Source organism: Aptenodytes patagonicus, chromosome 6 (assembly GCF_965638725.1).
Source record: "Aptenodytes patagonicus chromosome 6, bAptPat1.pri.cur, whole genome shotgun sequence".
Lineage (NCBI taxonomy): Eukaryota > Metazoa > Chordata > Aves > Sphenisciformes > Spheniscidae > Aptenodytes > Aptenodytes patagonicus.
Genome location: NC_134954.1, coordinates 42,940,280 through 42,967,007, shown reverse-complemented (window position 1 = coordinate 42,967,007; position 26,728 = coordinate 42,940,280). Strand labels below are relative to the sequence as shown.

The window sequence follows — 26,728 nt, the reverse complement described above, 5'->3', positions numbered from 1 at the left end:
TGTAAACTGGTATCAACTCATGAGAAAGGATTTTGTATACTGTATGGGCAGAGGAAATCAGACTTTTTCAAAGTATGAATCATATCTTAGTAGACAAGTTGATTGTTGATACCTTCACTTTCACGTGATTGTGTAGTCTCTGTTTGCTGCTTTGAATGCCTGCACAGTCCTTTCCATTTCTTCTCTCCTTCCTCCAAAAAAACCAAATCAACAGTGAGAAGAACAGCAGATAGTCCTGGGTCACTGGAAATTTTAAGTGATTTAAAGTTTGGTCCTTACTTTTTTTTTTGTTTCTGGGCTTCCTTTAGAAGAAATTCTTAAGCTTACTGTCTTCAGCAAATGCTTCCTCTCTTTCAGTCATAGTAGGACAGACACACTGAAAGAGCTCAGGTGAAACATCCCTTTTAAAAACAAGAGGAAAAAGCCCCATATAGGTGATATCTGCTCTTTGTTTTTTTTCCTGGATTAAGAGAAAGCAAGGTCATTGATAATTGTTGCTTTTTAAATATTTGGCTATAGTTCATAGAATTACATCAGCATAAAGTGACCATGGAAGAGATCTTCAGTGATCATCTAGTCCGTCATCCTTCCCCAAAGCAGGATCACATAAAGAAAGGAACAACAGTAACTTTTGAAGTGTTTTTTCTAAAAAATTCTTACAAGTCTCTAAGGATGAAGGATGTTCAGACTTCCAGGCAATCTATTAATGTTCTTCACTATCTTTTTCATTAAAAACATTTTCTAATAGCCATCTGTAGTCTTTCTTGAAATACAAACCCATAACTTGTCCTATCTAGCTGTACTGGAAAGACCAACTTGTTCCCTTCCTCTTTGCAGCAGCCTTTTATGCATTTATGTAATAATGTTTATAAATATATATATGTGTGTGTGTATGTATTTCTGTATGAATTTTCACTTTAATTCAGAAGTAATATTACTGGGCTCAATTGTTCAAATTAATTCTAAATATCTATTTTGTTTTTTTCCGTGTAGTGAAGTTTAAGAGTTTATATTTTGAAGCCTTTTTCAGAATTGTATTTGTTTTATCTTGTTTAAAAGAAGTATAAATTCAAGAGCAGAAGCAACTATTAAAAGAATTAAATTTTTATTATACAGGTTCTTAGAGTGTATTATGATCGCTTGGTGGATAATCCTGACCGGGCTTGGCTTGTTGGATTTATCCAAGAAGTAGTGAAAAATTACTTACATGAAGACTTTGATGAACTTTTCCAGAATCTGGACTTCAACAATGATGGCAGAGTGGAAGAAGATGACTTACATAGCTTAATGTTTTGTGATTTTCATGACCCTAAAAGAGAGGACACTAAATACAGGGAGATTAGTGATGTCGATCAATTGAGATTAGTTGTAGAGAGTCACCTTGAAGAGTTTAATAACATGAGCAAAAAGCCAATGCAGCTTGTCTTGTTCCGATTTGCTATAGAACATATTTGTAGAATTTCCCGTATTCTGAAACAGCCTCGCAGCCATGCCCTCCTTGTTGGTGTTGGAGGTAGTGGTCGACAGTCTCTTACTCGATTAGCAGCCCATATGGCTGAATACAACCTTTTTCAGGTTGAAATAACTAAAAGTTATGGTATCAATGAGTGGCATAAAGACTTAAAAGCCATACTAAGACAATCTACTGAAGGGGAAATGCAGGGAGTTTTCTTGTTCACAGATACGCAGATTAAAAAGGAGTCATTCTTAGAAGACGTTAACAACTTACTAAATGCAGGTGAAGTGCCAAACCTCTTTGCAGTAGATGAGAAACAAGAAATTTGTGAAAAAATGCGTCAAGTAGATCGCCAATGGGACAGGACAAAACAGACAGATGGCAGTCCTATAGCTCTTTTTAACAAGTTTGTTGATCGCTGTCGAGATCAGCTTCATATAGTACTGGCAATGAGTCCCATTGGAGATGCTTTCCGTAATCGCCTTCGTAAGTTTCCAGCTCTTGTCAGCTGCTGCACACTAGACTGGTTTCAGGTAAAACCAAAACTTTTGTTGGGCTTGTTATTCTAATGGAAATGCAATAGAAACATGACTTCAACCCTTTTTGTAGCAAGTAATTTTCTTTGGTCAAGTTAGCAGTGAAAAATATCTTGAATTTTCCTAGCGTCATGTTTTAAATTGTTTAGACCATTAGAACCGCTATGACTGTAATAAAGGCCAGTATAGGCTGAATGCAAAATCATCAGGAAAAAACTGTCTGATTGTGATAGAAAAGTATAACTGAATGAACATAGTACTGTAGACATTATAGATTTAAATATGTAGTGTTTTCTTCTATTACCAGGACTACCAGAATCAAGGGTGCCCAAAAAGTTTGAAACTGAAATACCTGTCAAAAATACAGACATCTTTTGATGCAGAACACCAGATTTTTTCCCCACTGCTCTGCAATAAAACTATATTCTATCTGACTGTTATGTGAAAAAGACCTTAGACAGAATATTTAAGGTGTAGAATGTAATCATATAAAGAATCTGAGGAATTTAAATTTCATTGTTTTAATATGTAGTACTGTATCTTTAAAGGTTATTTTGAAGAGAAAGAGCAGACACAGTTACACATATATGGACATACTGTGAAAATGCAAAATTGTCCTTTTAGTAATAGTATTTCTACTGGATGAAAAAAGATGGTGGGCTTGAGCTGAATCCCTAAGTAGTTTGATTCTTTCCAGTTCTGTTATTGTCCTATTTGATGATCTTTTTGTCATGAAGTAATTTCTCTGTGCCTCAGTCTCTTTATCTATGAAATGGGGTAAAGATACTTTTTTGAAAAATGTTTTGAGATTTATGAGTGTGAACTACTGAATAAGAGAAAAGTGTTTATTAATTTGTTTTAGACATGGCCTGAAGATGCATTAGAAGCTGTTGCCTCTCGCTTCTTGGAAGATGTTGAAATGTCGAAAGAAACTCGAAGTGGGTGTATTGATATGTGTAAAAGCTTTCATACGTCTACCATTGTTTTATCTGACTTATACCATGCAGAGCTTCAAAGACACAACTATGTTACACCTACTTCATACTTGGAATTGATCTCCACTTTTAAAAGTCTACTTGAAAAGAAACGCATGTAAGGATTTATAATGTGACCTTTTCTAGAGGAACCCAAGTTCACCAAAAATATTATTTTCTATCTCTCATAGCTAATCTGAATAAAGCAAGTGAATTGTTTTTAGTTAATTTAAATTGACAGAATGGTAGATGGATAAAATGTACTCTTAGGACACGTACTTGCTTATTGGACAAAAGGTCTGACTTGATGCTCTCAAAATATCCTTGCATTAGACCACTTCTAACATCCCTGGTGATGTTGCTATATGTTGATTATGTATATTATGCTACCAGAGTAATTAATGCAGGCTGCTTACTCTGTGGTTCTCTGGAGGATGTAGGGAAGATGACATCTGGGAAACCAGCTTCCAAGTTGCTAGGTGCCATTGGCTTGCTAGCAGGGTTCAGCTGTGCTGTGCCTGTGCAGAAAGGACCTCTGTATGCATGTGCACATCTGTTCTATTCTCATGGCTGGTGAGGGAAAGTTCCTTTTTCTTTCTGTCTCATTGATAAGACACTATCATTAAGCACTAAGATAAGTGCTTAATTTAATCAACAGGCTGTGTGAAACAATGCATGCAGCAAGAAATTCCAGGAATAAAGGAATACAGTTTTGAATGTAGTGATCCAATGCCTTTGGAATTTCTTGATTCTGACACTGTTGACTCTCCCTAGAGCCATTCACATTCTGCTGCTAAAATTATTATCCCAATTATATTAATCCTATTTCAACCTGACCTCAACTAATGATTTGCATGAGCGTATCCCCATCTCTGCCCTCTCCTTTTCTTGTCTGCTAATACTGTGCCATCTTGATTTTGTAGCTCCTGCCAACAAAGAGGCAGAAGCTTAACAATCACTTATTTACCTATAAGTAATCACTTATTTATCTACATCCCAGTCTCTGAGTATACATGATAGAATAGTTAAAGACTATGGCTCAAGTAATCCCTGCTATTTACTATTTGTTGAGCAAATAAAACAAGATTGGCAGAGCATTTGATTATTCAGAGTAGTGAGAAATTTGGGGAATGGATCCCAATGAATGAAGTGATCAAGTGCTGATAAAATATCTTTATAATAAAATACTATTTATTTTCAGTAAGGTGATGAAAATGAAAAGAAGATACGAAGTTGGCTTGGAGAAACTGAACTCTGCTGCATCTCAAGTAGCGTTGATGCAGTCTGAGCTGGAGGCTCTGCAACCTCAGTTACGGGAAGCTAGCAAGCAGGTTGATGAGATGATGGTTGTTATTCAAAAAGAATCTTTGGAAGTAGCCAAAACAGAAAAAGTCGTGAAAGCTGATGAAGCAGTGGCAAATGAGCAGACTATGGCTGCAAAAGCCATCAAAGATGAATGTGATGCTGACTTAGCACAAGCCATGCCTTGTTTAGAAAGTGCTCTGGCTGCCCTTGACACTCTCACTGCGCAGGTATGGCTAACAATGCATATTTACGCACTGGAAAGTTATTCAGATATACAAAAGCATGGAATATCTGCCTTTTCAGATTTTACATTATACTTACACAGTTTTATAATTTAGAAACTTCTTGAAATCTTTCAGTTTTAAAAAGCAAAATGGTACTCTCTTTATTTTCTAGTGAAAAAGCTGTAATGCTGAATTTTTATGGACTACAAGATCAAATATTCTGGGCGTTTCAAAATTCATAGTTATAAAAATATTTTGACTCAACAATTGAGAAGTTAGAAAACGTATGCTTTTTACTTTCTTGTTCAGAACCTGCCATCCTGTCATCTAATCTTTTTATATCCAGTCTTTCAGAGTCTAGAAATTGAGGTTGAAATTCTATGTCTCCCCATGTTAAGGGACCACTCTTCGCAAGAGTATGACAGTGGAGGCAGCCGCCCTTGGTTTTATGGATATTCAGGTTTTCTTTGTCTGGATAATGTTTTGCTCACGGTGGGATGAAAGGAAGTCTCCAAGATTGTAAGAGTGAGGATGGGCTATGTGCTCCAGCTATTGTTGCTGAAAACAAGATTTTAAAAAACTTTCAAGGAAACCTTCTTAGATGAAAAGCAGATGGTTTGTTTTTTAAAGCTATTGCTTGGTATCAAAAGTTTTAGATTCTGGTATTATCAGATCATTGGCATGCTTTGTGAAAACGGTAGATGGCTACTTAGTCACGTCAAGGCAATTGCATTATACTTGTGAATAACAAGGCAAGAATCAGGCTTTGAAAGCTAATGAAGTAATACTTCAGCAGGTGATAACACGACTGATGGATGTATGGTCAGTTCTGTGATTTGTAAGGACCTTTCCCTGCTTAGACAATTTTGTGAATGTGTCTTGTGTCCTATAGTTTAAAAACCAGAACACAAAACCCCCTGGAATTGGACTGATCAGGCTTAGAGGCTCCAGGTCAAACACAGAAGTTCAGAAATAAGCAAAACTGGACTGAGGACAAGGAACTGGATTGATGGGCCGAGGCCAACTGTATGAGATTCAACAAGGCCAAGTGCTGGGTCCTGCACTTCGGCCACAACAACCCCATGCAGCGCTACAGGCTTGGGGAAGAGTGGCTGGAAAGCTGCCTGGCGGAAAAGGACCTGGGGGTGTTGGTCGACAGCTAGCTGAACATGAGCCGGCAGTGTGCCCAGGTGGCCAAGAAGGCCAATGGCATCCTGGCCTGTATCAGAACTAGTGTGGCCAGCAGGAGTAGGGAAGTGATCGTGCCCCTGTACTCGGCCCTGGTGAGGCCGCACCTCGAATACTGTGTTCAGTTTTGGGCCCCTCACTACAAGAAGGATGTTGAGGTATTAAGAGCGTGTCCAGAGAAGGGCAACGAGGCTGGTGAGGGGTCTGGAGAACAAGTCTTATGAGGAGCGGCTGAGGGGAACTCGGGTCGTTTAGCCTGGAGGAAAGGAGGCTGAGGGGAGACCTCATCACGCTCTACAACTACCTGAAAGGAGGTTGTAGTGAGGTGGGTGTTGGTCTTTTCTCCGAAGTAACAAGTGATAGGACGAGAGGAAATGGCCTCAAGTTGCGCCAGGGGAGGTTTAGATTGGACGTGAGGAAAAATGTCTTTACTGAAAGAGTGGTTAAACATTGGAACAGGCTGCCCAGGGAAGTGGTTGAGTCCCCATCCCTGGAGGTATTTAAAAGACGTGTAGATGCGGCGCTTAGGGACATGGTTTAGTGGGCATGATGGTGTTGGGTTGACGGTTGGACTCGATGATCTTAGAGGTCTCTTCCAACCTCAATGATTCTATGATTCAGCTGCTGTCAATGCTTAGTAGCAGGGAGCATTATAATACAAGAGGAAAAAAAAAAGAGTAGGAACTTCCAAAGGAAAAGAGTTTTTTTTTCTCAAAACATAGTTAAATAGCATGATCAACACAAGAAAAATCTGTGTGTAGGAGAGTTTAGAGTACTTGTACAGGACTCTTGGTTTTGATTCACTCTTCACCCTGGTCACCACTGATGGAAAGCAGAGCAGGACACACGTTGCAAATTGTGTCCATAAATCCATGTACATAAATGTGCAGATTAAGTGCTTTGTTTTGAGAAACAGACCTATACATAATCCAATACTGCTGAAATGAGTATCTACAGTCAAAAGGAACTGTGTACCTCATGTGGCTCATTGTTCAGCAAGGATTAGAAAAAGTATAACAATTTTAAGTATTATTTTGCTGTTGACATCAAAGTTTTGTAGCAATATACATAGGAAGACACTGAAATTTAGAACTAGGAAGGGACCTCTGGAAGTCGTCATCTTCCACTTGTAATCTGTTCCACTTTACACATTTATCATTAAGAAGATTTTCCTGGTGTTTACCGTTAATCTTACTCATTACAACTTAACATTGTTTTCCGTCCTGCTCCCTGTAGACATGGTTCTTTATCTCTTATGCAGTTAAAGACTGTACTCATTGATCCTCACCACTTCCAGTTTTCTTTTCTGTAAGCTAAGTAATCACTATTCTTTTGGTCTTTTCTCATAAATCAAATCAGCTTTTCTGGTTATTCTTTCTGGACCTTCTCCGTACATTCACTTCATGTGCATTGCCCAAAGTTCAATACAGTATTTCAGCTGTAGTTTTGCTGAATGTTGTGTAGAGTAGTGGAGGATTATTGACATGTGTAGTTTGTCTTTCATGCTAACAGCTGTATCATTTCCTGAAAATCACTATTACATAATCATTGCTTTCCCTTTCTTTTTTTTTCTTTTTGTAGTAGTTCTACTATACTTTTCCATTTCTGCAATTTATCAAAATAATTTTTCCTGTTCTCTACTCCAATGTATTTGCATTTACTCTCAACTTTCTATCAGTTGGAAATTTAATAAACTCACTCTCTTTTCCATCATTCATTTCAGTAATGAAAACATTGCATAGGTCTGGACCTGTGTGACCTTGGTCAAATCCTTGCTGTGTTTTGACCGTTATCAATTGTGCTAGTCACGTACTCACAGTTAACCTTTTAGAGACATCAGATGCAAAGAGCATTAACATTTTGACTGTCTACGTCATTTACTTGTATCTCACCCTTTTCACTAAGTTCCTAGCCAGTACTTTTCTTACTGTAGTTATAGAATTTTTCTTGTTACACTTCATATTGCTTTTAATTGCAGCTGCATTTGAGTTTAGCCTTTAAAATAGTCTCCTACTCTGCTTACAACCCTTGGTTGTATTAATTTAATTTGTATTTGTCCTTAATTTTGTTCCCTGGAATGGCTGGCTAACTTTGATTGTTCTTCCTCCCCAAGAACTTCCTTCTCTGGAGATCCCATCAGCCAGTTTTCGGGCTGCCTCATTGAAATTCCCTGGCTTTATTTACCTGCTCTTGTTTCCCTCTCCTGAACACTTGCGTAGTTGCAGTTTTTGGTTGAGTTTTTTTGTTTTGTTGTTTTTTTCTTTTTTAAAAGCTTGTAGCTCCAGGAACCGTAGTTCACAGTTTCAAGGAAATAATTATATATTCCCCCCCCCCCCCCCCCCCCCATCCAGTCTTAATGTTTCTCTGTTTTTTGTGGCACAAATGAACATTCCCAGAACTCAAAAGATACCCCTTTCTATCCAAATTACCAAGGTTTTAGACCTCAAAGAAACCATGGGCAAGCTCTCAAAATCTAACAATAATTGGGAAAATAAGCATGAGAATCTAGAAATCCTTTAATTTATTGGAGTATGTATTCTCTGAGAAAAGGTCTTGGAAAGAACGTTTGAATTACCATGCAGAGTTATTCTTTGGGAAGAGTGAGAGAGATTATTTTCCATAAATCTTTAGTTTACAAACCTCTTGCTTAATTAGTTGTACATATATGTGTAGAAATGTTTCATTCTTTTATATTATTATTCTGTATTTGCGGTTAAAACTTTGCTTATTCATTTCCTGCTATTTCTTATAATGTCAGTACTTTTTACCCAACAGTTTTCTTCTTTTTAGCTGCCTCTTCCCTCATTCAGCTCACTCTGGGAATTTAATAACTGACCAGAATACTAATTGATTTATTTTCTGTACTAGGAGAACATAGATCTTTAGTTCTGGGTTGAAGGCCGCTTTTACCTTATGGTATCTTAAATATACTAATCCACTGCTGATATGATCTTGTAAGCTTGGAATTATTGTATTAGAGCCTGAACTGAAGGGTGGAGCTGGAACATCTGAACTCCATAACTGAGGTGCAATGCCCACTACTGAATTAGGAGCAGAAAAAGTACAACTAAAAATGAATTACAGATAAGAATTTGTCTTCTCTAAACTGATTGTTAACTAAATTTCAGGTATTTTTGTATAGATGTCAGTGTTAGTTTAACCTGCATAGCACCTTAAAGAAAGGACTAGAAAGAATGGAAAAAAAAAAAAGAAATAAAAATTTTGCAAAAAGAAAACGAGATATATATGTATGGACTATGCAGGCTTGTGCTATGAACTTCAGATCATAGTGTATTTAAAATTATCAAGTGTGAGAATAGCAAACGTATATGGAAAAATACTATCTTGACATAAAAAGGGTTATTATTTCTATTGTAATAGAAGAATTAATCCACCTATGTTCAGAGCTCTGAAGTTGTGGTTTGTTTTTTTTTTTTAATTATTATTTTAAGGATATTACAGTGGTTAAGTCCATGAAGAGTCCTCCTGCTGGTGTCAAGCTTGTAATGGAAGCTGTATGCATCCTTAAAGGCATCAAAGCAGATCGGATTCCAGACCCAACAGGTTCTGGAAAAAAAATTGAGGATTTCTGGGGTCCTGCTAAGAGACTTCTGGGTGACATAAGATTTCTTCAGTCTCTTCATGAATATGACAAAGATAACATTCCCCCAGCTTACATGGCTATCATAAGAAAACAGTATCTTACAAATCCTGAGTTTGTACCAGACAAGATTCGAAATGCTTCCACAGCAGCAGAGGGTCTGTGCAAATGGGTCATAGCTATGGAGTTTTATGATACGTAAGTATGTATAAAAATAAAAAAAAAGGTTAAAATAAATTTGATTAGAGATGTGAAATTACTTCTTCCTAGTGGGAAACTTGTGCAAACAAGCAGTCATAAAGATTCATTCATGTAAGATACCTGATGTTAAGGTGTAGAGCCTGATTTTCAGTTCTGAATTTTTCTAAGAAGGCATGGGAGCAACAATATGTTCAGTTAGCAAATAAAGCTAACTTCCTTTTAGATTGTTGCACAAAATAGAGGCATTATTGAAATGTCTTTGAAGTTTCTGACAGTCATATCAAGCCCAAAGGATATTTTTTGTTACACATTGTATCTGATACACTGAAAAAGTATGCTTGTTTTTTATGATATTTCCTGATTTGAAACATCTGGAAGTCACATTTAACAGTAAATCAGCACGGGGTGACTAAGGTCAATTTGCACTTTGAAAGTTGAGTCATGGTAAGTAGTGCATGCCTTCATTTGAGAGGGTATTTTGTTACTTGACTAAAAGATTAGTAAATGCATACTTCATAGAGTTGTCAATTTGAGAACAACTGTTAATATTACAAATGCCAATTTGTTAGAGAGAAAATTAACTAAAAAGGTGAACTTTAAAGGAGATTGCAACTTACACCAGTAGGAGAGGGGGTTCATTAATTATGAAGCTAATACTTGTGAAATACTGTTTCAGTTGAGCATAGGAGCATTCCAGCATATTTTCTTGCTTGTTGTTTTTGGAAAGATAAACAATATGTTTTCAGTTATATGTTACTTCCAATATTCTCCTCACAAAAATATCTGTGCAAAAGATTGAAATACTCAAAACTAGAAAATGGATCCTTGGATGTGAAAAGGTGTTAATTTTCTCTTTTATTTTGTGTACACAGTTGGCTGTATGTGTGCGTACAGTATCAGTGACTGTTACTTAATATATATGATTATATATATATAAAAAACAAGCATACTTTTTCAGTGTATCAGATACAATGTGTAACAAAAAATATCCTTCGGGCTTGATATGACTGTCAGAAACTTCAAAGACATTTCAATAATGCCTCTATTTTGTGCAACAATGAGGCCAACTGTATGAGATTCAACAAGGCCAAGGGCCAGGCCCTGCACTTTGGCCACAACAACCCCATGCAACGCTACAGGCTTGGGGAAGAGGGGCTGGAAAGCTGCCTGGCGGAAAAGGACCTGGGGGTGCTGGTTGACAGCTGGCTGAACATGAGCCGGCAGTGTGCCCAGGCGGCCAAGAAGGCCAATGGCATCCTGGCCTGTATCAGAACTAGTGTGGCCAGCAGGAGTAGGGAAGTGATCGTGCCCCTGTACTCGGCCCTGGTGAGGCCGCACCTCGAATACTGTGTTCAGTTTTGGGCCCCTCACTACAAGAAGGATGTTGAGGTATTAAGAGCGTGTCCAGAGAAGGGCAACGAGGCTGGTGAGGGGTCTGGAGAACAAGTCTTATGAGGAGCGGCTGAGGGAACTGGGGTTGTTTAGCCTGGAGGAAAGGAGGCTGAGGGGAGACCTCATCACGCTCTACAACTACCTGAAAGGAGGTTGTAGCGAGGTGGGGGTCGGTCTCTTCTCCCAAGTAACAAGCGATAGGACGAGAGGAAATGGCCTCAAGTTGCGCCAGGGGAGGTTTAGATTGGACGTGAGGAAAAATGTCTTTACTGAAAGAGTGGTTAAACATTGGAACAGGCTGCCCAGGGAAGTGGTTGAGTCCCCATCCCTGGAGGTATTCAAAAGACGAGTAGATGAGGCACTTAGGGACATGGTTTAGTGGACATGGTGGTGTTGGGTCGACGGTTGGACTCGATGATCTTAGAGGTCTTTTCCAACCTCAATGATTCTATGATCTGTGTGTTTCTAATGGCACAAATCCATAATGGATTCTAAATTGTGATCAAATGGGGCATACAGTTTGGAAGCATAACTCTTTTTGCTTTTAATTGTTACCTGTTATTACAGAAAAATTTGCAGAAACTGCATAAATCGGTCAGTATCAGCACAGAAATAAGTGATGAAGTAAAACCCAATTGTCTTCAGATATCAAATTATGAAATGGAATATTGCATGAGCTACTGAGTTGCTGAGGTTTCCCTTCTTTCCTATGTTCATTTTTTTTAATAGTAACACTGCAGTGAGGGTGTATCTTTCGGATGTTTAATTTATTCTTTGACTTTATTTAGAGTGACAAAAAATGTTGCACCCAAAAAGCTAAAGTTGAATCAAGCTGAAGGAAAATTAAAAATTGCTATGGATGGTCTCAGAAAGAAACAAGCAGACCTGAGGGATGTTCAAGATAAATTGGCTGTACTCCAACAGACACTGGAATCCAAGAAACAGGAGAAGGCTGACTTAGAAAATCAGGTATATGATGCAAAAGTTGAACTATTGTTCTACCGAAGTTATTTAAAATTTGCTTCTTTGTCAAATGGTATTTTTCCTTTTAACTGCCAATATGCCAAACAAGTCGTACTTTTAGATAACCATCTTTTTATTTTGGTGTAATGGTCTTGAAGTTATAAATGGGCAAAGCATGGGGAATAAATGCTTTAAAGTAATAGAAAATGTAGATGTTATGAATTTATGAACTGATATCCCTCCCCTATGTCCTCACTCATATCTGCTTTCTTGTGAGGAGATAAATTTTCAGTGATTGTACCAAGAGTTTGATTCATCCACTAACTTGCAAGTCAGTACATTTGAAGTTTTGAAAGTTTATTTATGCCTTCTGTGCTAATGCAATTTTGAGAATGGTTTTGGTAAACTCTGTTCCTGACTGCTAAATAGCTGTTATGTGTGCAGAAATAGGCAACATTAGAAGATGGTATTTTTTTTTTTTTTTTAATTTGCAGTACATCATCTTGAGCTTTTTTTTTTTACAAGAATAGTATCGGAATTTGAAATGGAGTCTTAATTCCTGTCTGTAGTTAAACTCAGCTCTTTGTGTGTTTCTTCTGCATCCTGATACGGTTTGGAAGTAGAAGGGAGGGATAAACTACACAAGCAGTTTGTTACTGTGGTGTAAATTGGCTGCTATGGTTACCAGAAGAGAGAAAGGATTGTAACAGTAGCAAGAGTTGGCATAATTTTCCTCCTATCCTGTGGCTGAAATGTGTCTCTACTAGACAGTAAAGAATTCTAACAGAGCTGGATTAAATTCCTGTTAAATCTTATTTTTTGTTAGATTATAAACGTGCCTGAAAAGATGGCTTAGTTAAAAACTGACACAGAAATGCAGATTATGTATTCATAAGGATTTTTTTTTGCAGAAAAAAAATGTATCTACTTTTATGAGACTGCTCTTTTTAAGGTGTTTTTGTTTCTCCTATGACATGTAGATCATTTCCTTGACTATTAATATTTTCCATATCACATGCAGAGCTATTTTGAATTCCATGTTTTATACTGGTGGTCTTCCTTTATTTGGATGAAAATGTAACTGAATAGACTTTACTGTGCTGGTACTGAGATTGTTTTTGTTCTTTAAACATTTCCATTATAATAAGAAGGTGTTTTCTTTCTATTTGTTTAGAGTTATAAGTTACTTAAGAAAACATCTGCACAGGAAAATAATTATTGAATGCTTTTTAATATTTGTAAAATGTTTTTAAAGTGATCATATAACATAATCAGCAATTTTTTTTTTTTTATTCTGAGGTTGACTTATGCAGCAAAAAATTACAGCGAGCAGAACAATTGATTGGTGGCCTTGGGGGTGAGAAAACTCGCTGGCATGAGACTGCTTTGGAGCTGGGAAGGCAGTACATCAATTTGACTGGAGATATACTTATTTCATCGGGAATTGTAGCTTATCTAGGAGCCTTTACATCCAGCTACAGACAAGTAATATGTACAGTGATTTTGTCCCCAAGTTTTGTAATAATCTAAATTTTATTAATTTTTCTTGTAATATAAAGTTTATATTTGTAAATTATGTTTTAATAGAATTCATAAGTGGAACTGAAACTGTATTATAGGATTTTGAGTTTTGTTTGTAAGACTCTTGGGGGAAATTCTTCCTTCATTCTACTGTAAAGTACTTACTGCTGTGTAAAGCATGGAATCTTTTGGTTGCTTTTCTTCTCTAAAGCAATTGCCAGTAACTTTATACCTCATGGCTCTGGTTACTCCTATTCCATTCAATGGCTAAATTCTCCTTAACTTCAAAGAAAACAGAATTAGCTTCTATTTCAGCAGCAGCACAGTTAAGCAAGTTCTGAAAGTGGAGTGATTCTGTACAAAAAGAGACAAAAGATACAGTAGCTCAATAACATAGCAGATTTGTGCCTGTAACTCTTAGTGAAATAAACTGAAATTCTGAATACAAAAAGATTTTGACGTGGCAGCTGATTTTAGATACAACAATTTTTGGATGTTAAAATTAGCCTGACTTTGAAAGTTTTCGAACACCAAAACCTGCCACTGAATTCAGCTGAAGAAATTAATGTCCATTTCTTTCAAAAATCAGGTCCAGGGTATCAAAAATTGCTAAAAATTGAGAGAAAAAAAAATCCATGTACCTCATTTGAACATAGAATTTGGATATAATCCTTATTTCCTCCTTTCCTTCAATATACTTACTTTGTCCATTTTTCTTTAGAAAATTTTGTACTGTTGTTTCAAACTATTGTTTTCTTCATAATGTCCATGTTGTGATGTTACTATTTTAAAACTTTATAGAGTGAGAGTTTATGGTGTATTTATAGTGTAAATAAATAGTCAGCAGTTTTTACAATTCCAAATTACATAAATTTGAGAGAGTGTTCTCTTTTATGCTTAAAACCTGCATTGTCTATAATATTGTGTCTGAGTAGGTAGGAGTACTTTTGGTGAAACATCTTAAGGGGTGCTGAACCTTATTCCAGGCAAGTGTAGATATAGGTGCAGATGATATTCATAAAAGGCAGAGACATCTGCGTGATTATTCACTAAAAGTGAATACGTAGTGGTTTCATCTGGAAAGTTTAGTGTGATTTCATTCTCTCTGACTGTATAGTTTCTTTCTCTGTGCAACAGTAGGTATGGATCCCCTGGTTGCTTATTCTTACTCTCATGATTGTGCAGACACGTATTAGTTAGGTGTCTCTTTCAGAAATTGTTGGATAGCATAATCACTTTTGTGCAGTTCTTCATTTGCTGCTATGTGTGGTGTTTTTTTTTTTTTTGTTCCCCTGCGGTTTTCATAAGAGAAAAAGTTACAGTATCTTTTGGAATATCAACCTTGTTTTACACAAATTGATGAATCCTTCATTCTCCACCTCTGTGAATGTCTCTAGCACTTAGACCATTTCCTTTAACACTGCATTTCTGAGTTTTGTTGCTTGAGGTTTTGCCAGCTAATTTTTAGTTTAGAATACTACAGCATGCTACTTTGACCTTATACATAGCTTTCATACAAGATTGTGCCTTTCACATGAACATGCTACTTCCATATATTTTCCTTCTTTGGAAGCATTCTTCCTAGTGGAATACGCTTTTTGGCTTACATATTTAAAGTTGTGTGTCTTTATTATTATTATGCACTATACAAACATGTATAGTTTGCACAACTGTAGTGCGTTAAATACAAAGAATAGTGAAAAGCAACTCTAAATGATTGTAAGGTTGTTAAGGTTGGTTAAGTCCTGACAAGTGCTCATTATGCTTGTCCTGAGAGTTAAATAATGAAGATTTTAATCATTTTTTTAGTTAGAATATGTGTGTTTGTTCTACGCTCATTTTATAGTATAGAAGACTACTGCTGAAATGGTAAATAAAATCGTACCAAGGCTCTGACCAAATAAACTTATATTTCATATATAGAAATCATATACAAAGGCATTTTTAGAGACATTTTTAGACATTTTATACAGAAGCATGAGTTTCTTTCCATTTGAAGATATAGTGATCTTGTATGTAGCAACTTATGGGAAATGGGTTGAAAAATGCATTTTTTAATAGTTTGAAAATTTTGTGAATAGACAGAACTTTAGTTAATATTTGTTTTCTTCTTATCTAGATGCAAACTAAAGAGTGGGCATTGCTATGTAAAACAAAAGACATTCCTTGTTCTGATGATTTTTCCTTAACAAATACCCTGGGAGAACCAGTGGAAATCAGAGCTTGGAATATTGCTGGACTACCTACTGACATGTTTTCTATTGATAATGGCATCATTATCTCGTAAGTAAAAAAATAAAAATTACAATGAATAACTTTCATTAAATAGCTTCTTTCAACATGCTTTTCAGTTATTATTTTTATAGACAGTTTTCTACTGTATATCCAGTTTAACAACCAGAGTTATAAAATGACTGTAATGTTGATGTTTATAAGAAATACTAATAATACTTTTTATAATGTAAAGTTTTTAAATTTGTAAATTCACTCCCCGCCTTTTTAACTCCTATGGATTGCTATAATGATACCTTCCTCCCCCTCCTTTTTTTTTTTTTTTTTTTTACAAACATGCTGCACACTGGACTCAGTTTAAGACATCTTCAAATGCTGCAGGAACAGAATGTTGAATACTATTCTTGTAGCAGTATAATCAGTAGATATGGAAGTAATTCTCCTTTAAAAAGCTAAAGCTCTTTAAAGAAATGTTTAAAGAAACATGCTGGCATCAGGTGTTTCTGCAGAGCTACTGAAGATTATTTTGCTAATCTTTCTATGAGGGTCACACACTTTTTCCCTAAGATGGCACTGGAAATACTATAGCTAATATCTTGATTACTTGTCTATAAACAATTTCCCAGTTTATGTTGCCAACTGGTAGAAGATTTTAACATCCAGGCTTGTAACGTATTTAGTGACATTTTGGAAGTGTTGGTTTGTACACTGATGAGCTGAATCTTTATTTTGCTAGGGCACAGTAACAAAACAACAAAAAAAGGCCCATGTATATCTTCTACTGAAGGCAGTGAGGGAGGTGAAAAAAGTTAGAATGGAGAGAATTTCTAGTCTCCTTTCTTACAGAGGATGATCCTAACCAGCTCTTGCCAGTTTCTTCCTCTGTTTCTTGCCTTTTATTCTCTGTACTGCTAAACCGCTTCAACAAGAAAAGGTGAGATAGGCCTTTCCTGCAGTAACCTCTGATTTCAGAAAGGTGTGCTTTCACATCACGTCAGGTGGTTGGGAGTTAGATATGGGTCTTCCTTATCCATGTGAATAGTTTTAGATATTGGATGAAAGGTGAAAAGGTGTATCTGTACTGACAATTTGGAGTCTGTTTTCTTCAGGGCCTCATTCCCCTAACTGTCAATACTTCATACAGACTAGTCATTCCTAGGATCCCTCCTGGAGCAGAACAACCTGGCATATTCCTAGACAAAAGCTGAGAGAGCTTTGTTTTTTGGGCTAGCGTAGGGACTTCTTTAGTAGGCATTATGAATAGAGTCCCACAAAGTCTTCTTTGCACCCAGTCCAGTCCTCCAAGAACTTTAAAAAAAAAAACTATTAAAATATTAATTCACAGCGGAGACTTTATTACATCTTTGAAATGCTGGAATTTACTAAATACTATTTATAGTTAAAAGCTTGGAAGCTGCAATTGTAGCTTCCTGTTGTAATGTGGTTAGTATGACAATACTATCACAAGTTGAAGAAAGTTCTGATAAGGGAAGAAGGATTTATTTTTCATTTTGAAATACCTTTTTTTAAAAAAAAATTTTCCCTTTTGTAATTATCTTAAGCTACATCCAAATAAAATACTTTGACTTTATCTAATGATACATTGTTTGATCTAAAACATTTTTTAAATTCTGCATATTTAAAGATATACTCCTTCTTATTTGAAAAGGGAAACAAATTCTGAAATCTCAAAATTCCTCATAGAAAGAAAATATGGATCCCATGAACTCTAAATCTAATATTATTGCCTTTCACTTTTAAGATGATTCTACATTCTTATGAAGTATTGTAATACATGCACATCTGTGTCTCGCATCAGTCACTAGAATTACGCTTGTCTGGGCAGAGTTCATCTGATATATATCAATGTCACAATCAGTGCAAACATCAGTGCTTTGTATGACAATGTGTAGCATGGGAACTAACCATGTTAATGTTTTAATATCTAGAAATATCTACAGCTCACTAGTGATTAGCTTTAGATTAATGTGCCTGCTGATGACTGAGATACGTACGGCACTGACAGTTTTGTTAAATACAGAGCTGGGTGCTTACAATAGGCTAAGCTTTGTGACCTTGCATAAACAGTTATGATTTTCATTTGGACTGGTGTTTGTTATGACTGTAAATAAAGAACCTCTCGGTTCTGTCCAGTATGCTTGCTAATGCGTTGCTACTGACTTAGCTTTTAGGTTTTGTTCTTAGCACAGCTGAAGCTGAATTGACTGTGGAACAATCTTGCTTTAACTGCTTTTCTGTTTGTGATTGCTACCCATTTACTTCATGTCTGTTGGTTCTCTTGTGGTGGTTTAACCCCAGTCAACAACTAAGTACCACACAGCCGCTCGCTCACTCCCCTCCGGTGGGATGGGGGAGAGAATCAGAAGAGTAAAGTGAGAAAACTCGTGGGTTGAGATAAAGACAGTTTAATAGGTAAAGCAAAAGCCGCGCATGCAAGCAAAGCGAAACAAAGATTTCATTCATGACTTCCCATTGGCAGGCAGGTGTTCAGCCATCTCCAGGAAAGCAGGCCTCCATCACGCGTAACGGTTACTTGGGGAAGACAAATGCCATCATTCCGAACGTCCCCCCCTTCCTCCTTCTTCCCCCGGCTTTATATGCTGAGCATGACGTCATATGGTATGGAATAGAAAATCCCTTTGGTCAGTTGGGGTCAGCTGTCCTGGCTGTGTCCCCTCCCAGCTTCTTGTGCACCCCCAACCTACTCGCTGGTGGGGTGGTGTGAGAAGCAGAAAAGGCCTTGACTCTGTGTCAGCACTGCTCAGCAGTAATGAAAACATCCCTGTGTTATCAACACTGTTTCCAGCACAAATCCAAAACATAGCCCCATACTAGCTACTATGAAGAAAATGAACTCTACCCCAGCCAAAACCAGCACATCTCTTTTCTGTATAATGAATAAATAATTCTTACAATTCTTTTCCATAGCCAGGTTAATGGTTGTCAAGTCTATTAACACGTACCTGACATTTATGCATCTTTTTTACAGTATGCTACTGCAGAAACTTACTAATATAAATCTTTAATTTTTGCTACTGTTTACGTGAAAATTCTTCTTACTGTTTGAGGAGTCTAATGTTGTATAGCACTGGTGAATGAATACTACTTTTACTGTAGAGTGAATGTTAGGTTTTCACACATAACTGAAATTGTATATTATAGGGTTAACCTTTGGAAGCATAGATGTGTGGATAATACTTCAGCTTTGGAAACTGAATAGGTGACAAAGTCCAAAATTAAACAGATAAGGCAAAAATAATGCACTAGCTGAAGAACCTCAATGTACTTTCATTTGACTTTAAAAATTGGCATTGATTGTACTTCTGGAAGCAAACCTACTTATTGAAGTCAGAGGGTATATGCTGGGATTATGATTGTATATGTAACTTTTTTTTTAAGCAATTACTGTGTTAATAATCCAATCCCTCAGGCTAAACAGTTGACAAATGTTAATGAATTCAGCACTTCTACAGTACATCCTAACACTTCACTTTTATAAAGCTTTGATCAAAATTCTCTTTGTACTAATGGAAAGATGATTAGCATTTTAAAACTAAATAATGATAGCTTTTAATTTTGAAATGTGAGATAGAATCTACCTCAAATTGATGATACATATTATGCCTGTAGTTAAGAGTTTATGGCTAGATGAATTTTATATTAGGACCCCAGGAACCATATAAAATGCAACTCAAGCTTTTTATAACGACAGTTTTTTTAAAAAGCAGAATTAGAGAGCTATTCAAGGATAATTTGCAAACATACACAGTGACTGCTTATGCATTCCCGTCAATGAAGAAGGATTTTATCGTTGATGAAAGCTATGTGTGTTTGGTTGTTATTAAAGAACCACTCTTTAGTTATTCAGTCTTAAGTATTTCATGTCTCTTACACAGTAAATCTGAAATGGGATATGCTGAAAATAATATGTGAATGAAACTTTGAAGTAATTAGGGAAAGAAATATATACTGTAGGTTTTGGCTGGGGTTTTCTCAAATCTTAAATTCCTGTTTTAAAATAAGAACAAGCAAAATTATTATGAGCAAATTACACAAATATTGTCTGTTTTAGAATGTGCTTAACATGTAAGTTTACTGTGTTCAGTTTACAGTTTGCAACTGCTGTATCACCTTGTATCATCTTACTCTTAAAATCACCTGGCCATATATCCCTTGGGTTTCCCTTTGGGTTCTCACAAGCAACTGAACCACCTAGCAATTTGGGAGCTCAGCAATTCTTTCAGTACACTTTGGATCCATTGGTGAACACTGTTACCTACAGTGAGATTGTCTTCTAATACTGCTGATGCTACTGCCTCATCTGACAGATGTTCAGATTTCAAATCCTGTTTGCTTCTCTAGACCTACTGTGTTACCAAATTTGTCCTTATCTGTGTTTATCAAATTATTCAGAAATACTTGTAACTTTACAAAGCCCGCATTTTAACTTTCTTAATGTCTGCTTAGGTATCACACTGTCCTGGTGGATTACAAATGCATTTCCTGAATCTCAATGCATTTTACCCGTGAAAGCTTTCTTACTTTATGGGCAGGCTGGACAGGGTCCCCTCCAGATGACCCATTTTCCTAAATCATTCTACAAGGGGAAAAAAGCCATCCTCCTTCAGCTGGTGAATGGTCACTCCCAAGTCCAATTTGTGATCCATAACACAGAAGGAACCTCTGTAGCATCCCTTGTACAATCTCAAGCTACTGCCACACATGGTACATTTCTCTTTCAAAACTTTCACTCCTAAACTTCTGCTATCTTGCTTCCACAGTCTCAATTTTCAGTCCAAAGAACCTAAGGTGCTTGTGCTCCTTTACCTCCATATTTATTCCTTCTTCTAAAGGATCACATTTATTTGGGCACTTTTTACTGTGCAGAGATTCTGCAAGAGGATCAGTCATGAGTTCTGAATACAGACTTATTTTTTCACTAATACACGTACATGATAGTTAGGACTAACACTACTAAGCTAATGATCAGTTCGCTCATAACTGCATCAAGAACAGTTTATAAGTTTGTGCTAGCCAGAAGGCTAGCACTGAGGTGGGGAAATGTTGGCCTCTGTTGTGTCTTGGAAAGGACTGGTTCTTGATCTTGCTGAGCTGCCAGATCCGACATCAGTTGCCAAAAAAATAAAAACCAGTCTCTGCTTTTTTCTTCTTTCCAAAGTTCCATAACTACTTGTGAGTTACTATTCCCAAGCAACCAACTTCCCTTTCTGCTTTGTTTTCACTTTTTATATCTTACATAGTTTTGCTTATCTAGTCTTTCACAGCTTAAAAAAAAAAAAAAATTCAGTAACGATAATCCAGAGTCGCACAGCTGCGCTTCACAGAACTGCATCTGAGTCACAGATAGCTGAACCCTTGAATTAAGGGTTACATGTGTGTTATTGTGTGTTGTTATATTTACACATGTATAAATAGGCCTTACAACTACGCTTAGTCCTTAATAAGAAGTTTGTGGAATAGAGATTTTAACAGAGAATATAAAAGCTTTTTCTCTCTTAAACTGAGAAACTGTTTTAAAATTACTCTCTTGAAAGAAGATCAAGGTTTATAATGTGTTACACAGTTTTGCCTGCCAGCAGTTTTGAAACTAATAAGCCTGCAATAACTTGGATTACATTGAACTAAGTTTGTCTGAGCATTGTCTTTTACAACTTATACTCTTACCTACAACCACTTGCTCTGTACCTTTTTCTAATTCAAGGCTTATCACTTTCTGTTGACAATTTATGGAAACCTTTCATAAAACACGACTCTTTCTAAGAAAAGATATAATTGAAGATCACACAAAAATGAGATTTTTTACTTAATTGCATACATTTCATCTTAGTATTTTTAAGGAAAAGAAGAATACAATGCAGACACATTTACATTGCAAGTTTTATCTGTGAATCAGAATTTTTGAAGAGAGACAGGTTCAATTTTAAAAAAATTATTAATGATAAATAATGTGCCAGTGTAATTGTGCGTAAGCTAACTTGTAATAATGATAGAGGCCATAGAAGTAGTCTGAAAGATTTCTTTTTATGCTGAATCTGGAAAAAAAGGTATTGCTGCTTTTTTCCTTCCAGTAGTAAACTATATTATATCTCCTAACCAACTGGGATCTGACTGGGCCCCTTGATCCAAATTTTTAGGACTACGTTTATTTTGAAATTCTCACTTCTGCCTGCTTAGATGGTTTCTAATTTAGGTGATTATTGCTGTAATTGTAATTGACCATTAAAAGGTGTCACTAGTCTTAGATATCTTGGTAATGTAACTACATGTACTAGAGAATACTGTAAAAAATCTTTGAAGTAGTTACTAAGTCTGCCAAAAATAAAATCCGGAAGTTCTTTGTGTCTATTAAGGATTAGGGATTAAAAGGTAGATAACCTTGAATCTGCTTATATATTTCCCTTTATATTAACTCTAAAGTGTCTCTTTAGTGGAAAATTCCATCCGTTTTCACTTGAAAATGCTCACTTATGCATATGACTGTACTAAAACTGTTCAAAATTTCAAAACTTAGAGTAATCTTTTTATTTTGAAAGTGTTCTAAAATTAAATGCGCTTGAACTTTCTAGGAAGTAAGAAGTCTTATTCTAAGTACTTTATTTGAAAGAGGAAAATTATTTTTTGTAAAGAAAGAACTTCAAGATTCATCTATCTCCTGTTAAATTAATCAAGGATTATACCTGAGTATGTGCCTACTACAATTTCATACTGATGCATTTTTGTTTTAATGACAAAAGGGAATAAATTGCCTTAAGAAGTACTTTGAGGTAAACCTTTGAAGAGCTTATATTTCAATTTTGAAAGTTTGTATTTTTCCCTTCAGTAATGCAAGAAGATGGCCGCTGATGATAGATCCTCAGGGTCAAGCAAATAAATGGATAAAGAACATGGAAAAAGCCAATAGTTTGCATATAATCAAACTCAGCGACCCTCAATTTGTTACAACACTGGAAAATTGCATTCAGTTTGGCAGTCCTGGTAGGTTAATGACTAATGGAAATGTAAATTACAGAAGAACCTGGAGGGGGCACAATTAGCTAAAAAATGAAACTCCAGTGAGTATCGAATGTTCTCATAGTTAAGGAAAGTGGAGAAATTTTTTTCTCGTTTTGAATCAAATTAGTACTATAGTAAGTCCTCACCCCAGGTTATAAGATACTTCTTAGCACAATATAATTATAATACTTAGTTTAATTTGTATCTTCTAATTGCTTTGAGATTTGCCATTTCTTTGTTTTCATGTTACAATAATTTTATTTCTAAAAAGTAACATTGTTTTTATTTGGCTTTTCAAGAGTATAAATACCAGATTGCTAGGCTGTGATCATTAATGATTCTTGTATTCTCTGTAGTGTCTTTATTGCAAGTAGTCTTATTACCCTCAAATAGAAATAAATTAATGAAACATATAGTTACAACTCCAGCTATTTTTCAATGGCTAACTGAACTACAAGTAAAGAAATGGATTGTTTATTCTCCATTACTTCTTTCTTGATTTTGACAATCTCATATGCTTAACAGTGAAAATTGAAGCAGTCTTAGTTACCCAAAATTATTTCTGTGGCATGTGGCATTTAATTTGTTATTTCCCTTTTTAAAAATGGTAGCCTTAAACTGCTGTTCTAAGCTATTGGCAGCAGTAATAGTGATAGCATTTTAGTTGCTTTTTTTGCAAATTGATATAATATTAGAAAAAGAAATTAAAGGTACATTTCTTTGATTCATTTTTCAATCAGCTGAATACTCTAAGAAACATTAACCTTATCTCTAGATATTGCTCGATTAGTATTGTTATTGTTTGCACACTGTAAATACACATTATACATAAGTTTTGTAAACAACAGTCAATCAGTAATATAAATACCAAGGAAGTCCTACTAATTCTTATGTTATTTTGAAGTGCTACTGGAGAATGTTGGAGAAGAACTTGATCCTATCCTAGAGCCGCTTTTGCTCAAACAGACATTTAAGCAGTCAGGGAGTATTTGCATTTGCCTTGGAGACTCCACTATCGAGTATGCTCCTGAATTCCGCTTTTATATAACAACTAAGCTGAGAAATCCACATTATCTTCCTGAAACATCTGTTAAGGTGAGAATTTTGAAAGTGAACGTGCAACTCTGTTTTAATTTTAAAATGATTCCTTGGCTAAAACCGGGGAAGAATTTCTGGCATTCGTTTATTCCTCCTCCCCTGCCAACATTGGGATTTTTTTACACCGCTGGAAGACTGGTATCATCTTAGAAGTGTTGACATTTCTCATATCTAATACTTCACCTTGCAATATTGTCATTCTTTTATACTGTCAGGAATTTACTTAATTAATTAATTTTATCACCTTTCCCAGTCTGTATCTCCTGATGCTATTTAGTCACCTTTTATTATAAAAGTATTTACAAGGACTTAATATAAAAGTCACCTCACATGCAAACTCTACTTTAGGCTTTCATATTCACGATTTTTATCTGTAGTATAGTTAGGGACAGGAGTCTGAGCAATTCCTGGCATTGTGCCTTTTTTATAACAGATAGAAAATGTATTTACAGATTCATATATTTGATAACTATAGCTGTTCTTATTTTTCTATGTTAGGACAAAAAAAGGTGGTTTCCTTCTTTAAAGAATAAAATTGGTGTTTTAGTCTTTTTGAAGTTGCTTGGGAGATATATTCCCCCTTTTATTTATTATTACTTTTGAAGAACTGTTTATAGAAAAGTATTGCAAATTTACACTTTGGTTAAACATAGACTATACTGAAACACAAAACCTTGAAATCAAAAGTTTTTAAACTATTATGGTATTCAGTAAAATGGAACAGTAAGTTGTTTTAACAATGAAGGAGTTCTGATGCAGGAAAAATGGACAAAAATTAATGAAAGGGAAAAACTTCTGTTCACTTCAATGCACATCAAATCACCTAGGCATTGATCTTTTATCAAAGAAGGTAATTAGCTGCATGTTCAGAAAAAAAGATGAAGTATGAAAGGAAGAGAACATCCAAAAGATTTACTCTTAGAGTACATATACATTTAAAAGCTATATGAAGGTTATTTCCTAGGAAAAGTTTACTTAACAATTAAAATCTCCTAGTTGCCAATCAACAGTCAATACAGTCTTCTTTCCGTGCCTGCCTCTCCCCCCCCCCGCCTTAGAATATAAAGTTTCTAAAGATTAATCTTCTCTAGTTGGGTTCCATGCAGTCAGACATAAGTTGTTAATTGTTCTAATGAGGAGCAGTTGCTTCATGACATGCTTGGGTATACTCCAAGCTACACCACACACTGCTGAGCTAGCTGACTAAGGTGGCTCACATACAGGGAGCAGGATGCAGAAAAGTGATCTCTAAATATCTTGGTCTGACGCTAATTGCAACATCTATTGGTGAATTTGTCCTGAGGATTATTCAGGAGCTAGCTAATGAAATGAGTCCAGGGAAAATGGTTACTGAAATAGTTACCATATTTCACAGAAAAAGATTGTACTGAATTCTCATGTGACGTACATAGTGAAGTCTGCAAAGAGACATAGGTCATGGATTTACATGTATTTACACTGCATAGATATGTATTTGCAGTTATTAGCCATTTGGAGTAGCTTTTTTCTGTTTCTAACATTATTAATTAAATGTAGTAAAACCCACTAAAAAATCAGATCATTTTCAGCACTGTTGAGGGAAAAGTGACTTATTCATGTCTATAAAAAATATCATTCTGTCCCTCAGGGACCAAGGAGAAATGTAGGATGTAGACGGCAGTTTGCGCTTAGACCTCAGAGGTTCCTATGTCTGAACCAGCCAACCTTTCAGAGCATGGCAGCTCTGATTGAAAGCTAACTCTCAATGCTGTTTGTAGCTAGTCTTTTACTTTGAAGAAGGGAAATGGAGCCTATAGAAGACTCTTGAAGTTTTGAAACATTAGGTCCCTCTTATATTTCCTGTTACTAAAATTGTTACATAAGGTGAGGAAGAAATAGGCCATGATGCTTGTGAAGATCTTATTTATTCTTAGTGTCATATAGAACTGAACCTCCTCTCAAAATTCCAAAAACAGTGCGATATGCTATCTGTGCTCCTAAATTTTTTTCAGTTGAGGCTTACTATAACAAAAAACTATTAGTGATGTATTTTAAGAAAGTTAAAATACTACCCCTCTTAACTTTACAAGCAAAACTCATGAAAAAAAGCCTCAGATATTTGGACAACTTTCAGATATTATTAGTGGCAGAAACAGATCAAGACAAATTAACTTCACAGGTATTGCATATTCTAACTGATCACTATGTTCAAGGCGAATGTTCTTTTGAAACAGAAATCAATGGTATCTGTACCCACCAAAAAAGCCCAAAGACAATCTGTAGTCACTATTACATAGTTAATTAATTAAAACCAATACTTTCATCGGTCTTGATGATTGCTAAGTAGATTATTTTCTTGGTTTTAAACTACATGCATCAAACTATTTTCTAGCCTTCTGCTGGTAGTGTATTCCTTCCCTTTCTCATGTAAAATATTGTACCTTTTTGCCACTTCTTCACAAGAGCATGTGAGTTTTTCTGGATCCATTATAAATATGTCATGGGATGGGAATTCTTTTAAACAATATTTTTTTTTTTTTCCAGTCATTTATTTTCTCATGAAAAAGAGAACATGATGCTATCCTAATTCTAGGATACAAATATCCCTGTAATACTAACATCGCAAATTGCATGTGAACAAATCCATTAAAGAGAGAAAACATATGTGGCAGAGGCAATAATAGTTTGAAGTACAACTCCTGTGTGTATGTTACCACTTACTTTATGAAAACAGCAAAAATTTTATGGATGAAAAATTTCTAAACACCATAAAATGTAATCTACCTGGTCTTTATCTATATTTTCACAAAATACTGTGCCAGCATCCCATTTGTTCCACCTGATGTTCAGGTGGAACAATTCTGGAAAACAAACAATACCAAATTTATTTACAAAATCTGTACATTAAGTTGAATCTTGCATTCGTAGAAATGTTTTGCTCCTTTCTCTGTGAAGGCTGCTTGCTTGATGCATACAGGTATCAATGGGTAGATCCCTCTCGTGTGTAAAAGTGTTCGTTCATG

The 26,728-nt window shown here is 35.8% G+C and overlaps 1 protein-coding gene across 1 annotated transcript in view; it reads left to right on the top strand.

Annotated features, from left to right (window-relative positions):
* The window catches only part of DNAH7 (dynein axonemal heavy chain 7), a 135,354-nt gene that overhangs the window by 70,929 nt on the left and 37,697 nt on the right, over positions 1 to 26,728 (top strand). Inside the window, exons 40-48 of the mRNA XM_076342253.1 lie at positions 1,117 to 1,989; positions 2,855 to 3,084; positions 4,168 to 4,498; positions 9,136 to 9,482; positions 11,666 to 11,846; positions 13,140 to 13,325; positions 15,481 to 15,644; positions 22,456 to 22,610; positions 23,533 to 23,723. Coding sequence (XP_076198368.1) covers positions 1,117 to 1,989; positions 2,855 to 3,084; positions 4,168 to 4,498; positions 9,136 to 9,482; positions 11,666 to 11,846; positions 13,140 to 13,325; positions 15,481 to 15,644; positions 22,456 to 22,610; positions 23,533 to 23,723 — 2,658 coding nt within the window. The remainder of the gene's footprint in view (positions 1 to 1,116; positions 1,990 to 2,854; positions 3,085 to 4,167; positions 4,499 to 9,135; positions 9,483 to 11,665; positions 11,847 to 13,139; positions 13,326 to 15,480; positions 15,645 to 22,455; positions 22,611 to 23,532; positions 23,724 to 26,728) is intronic.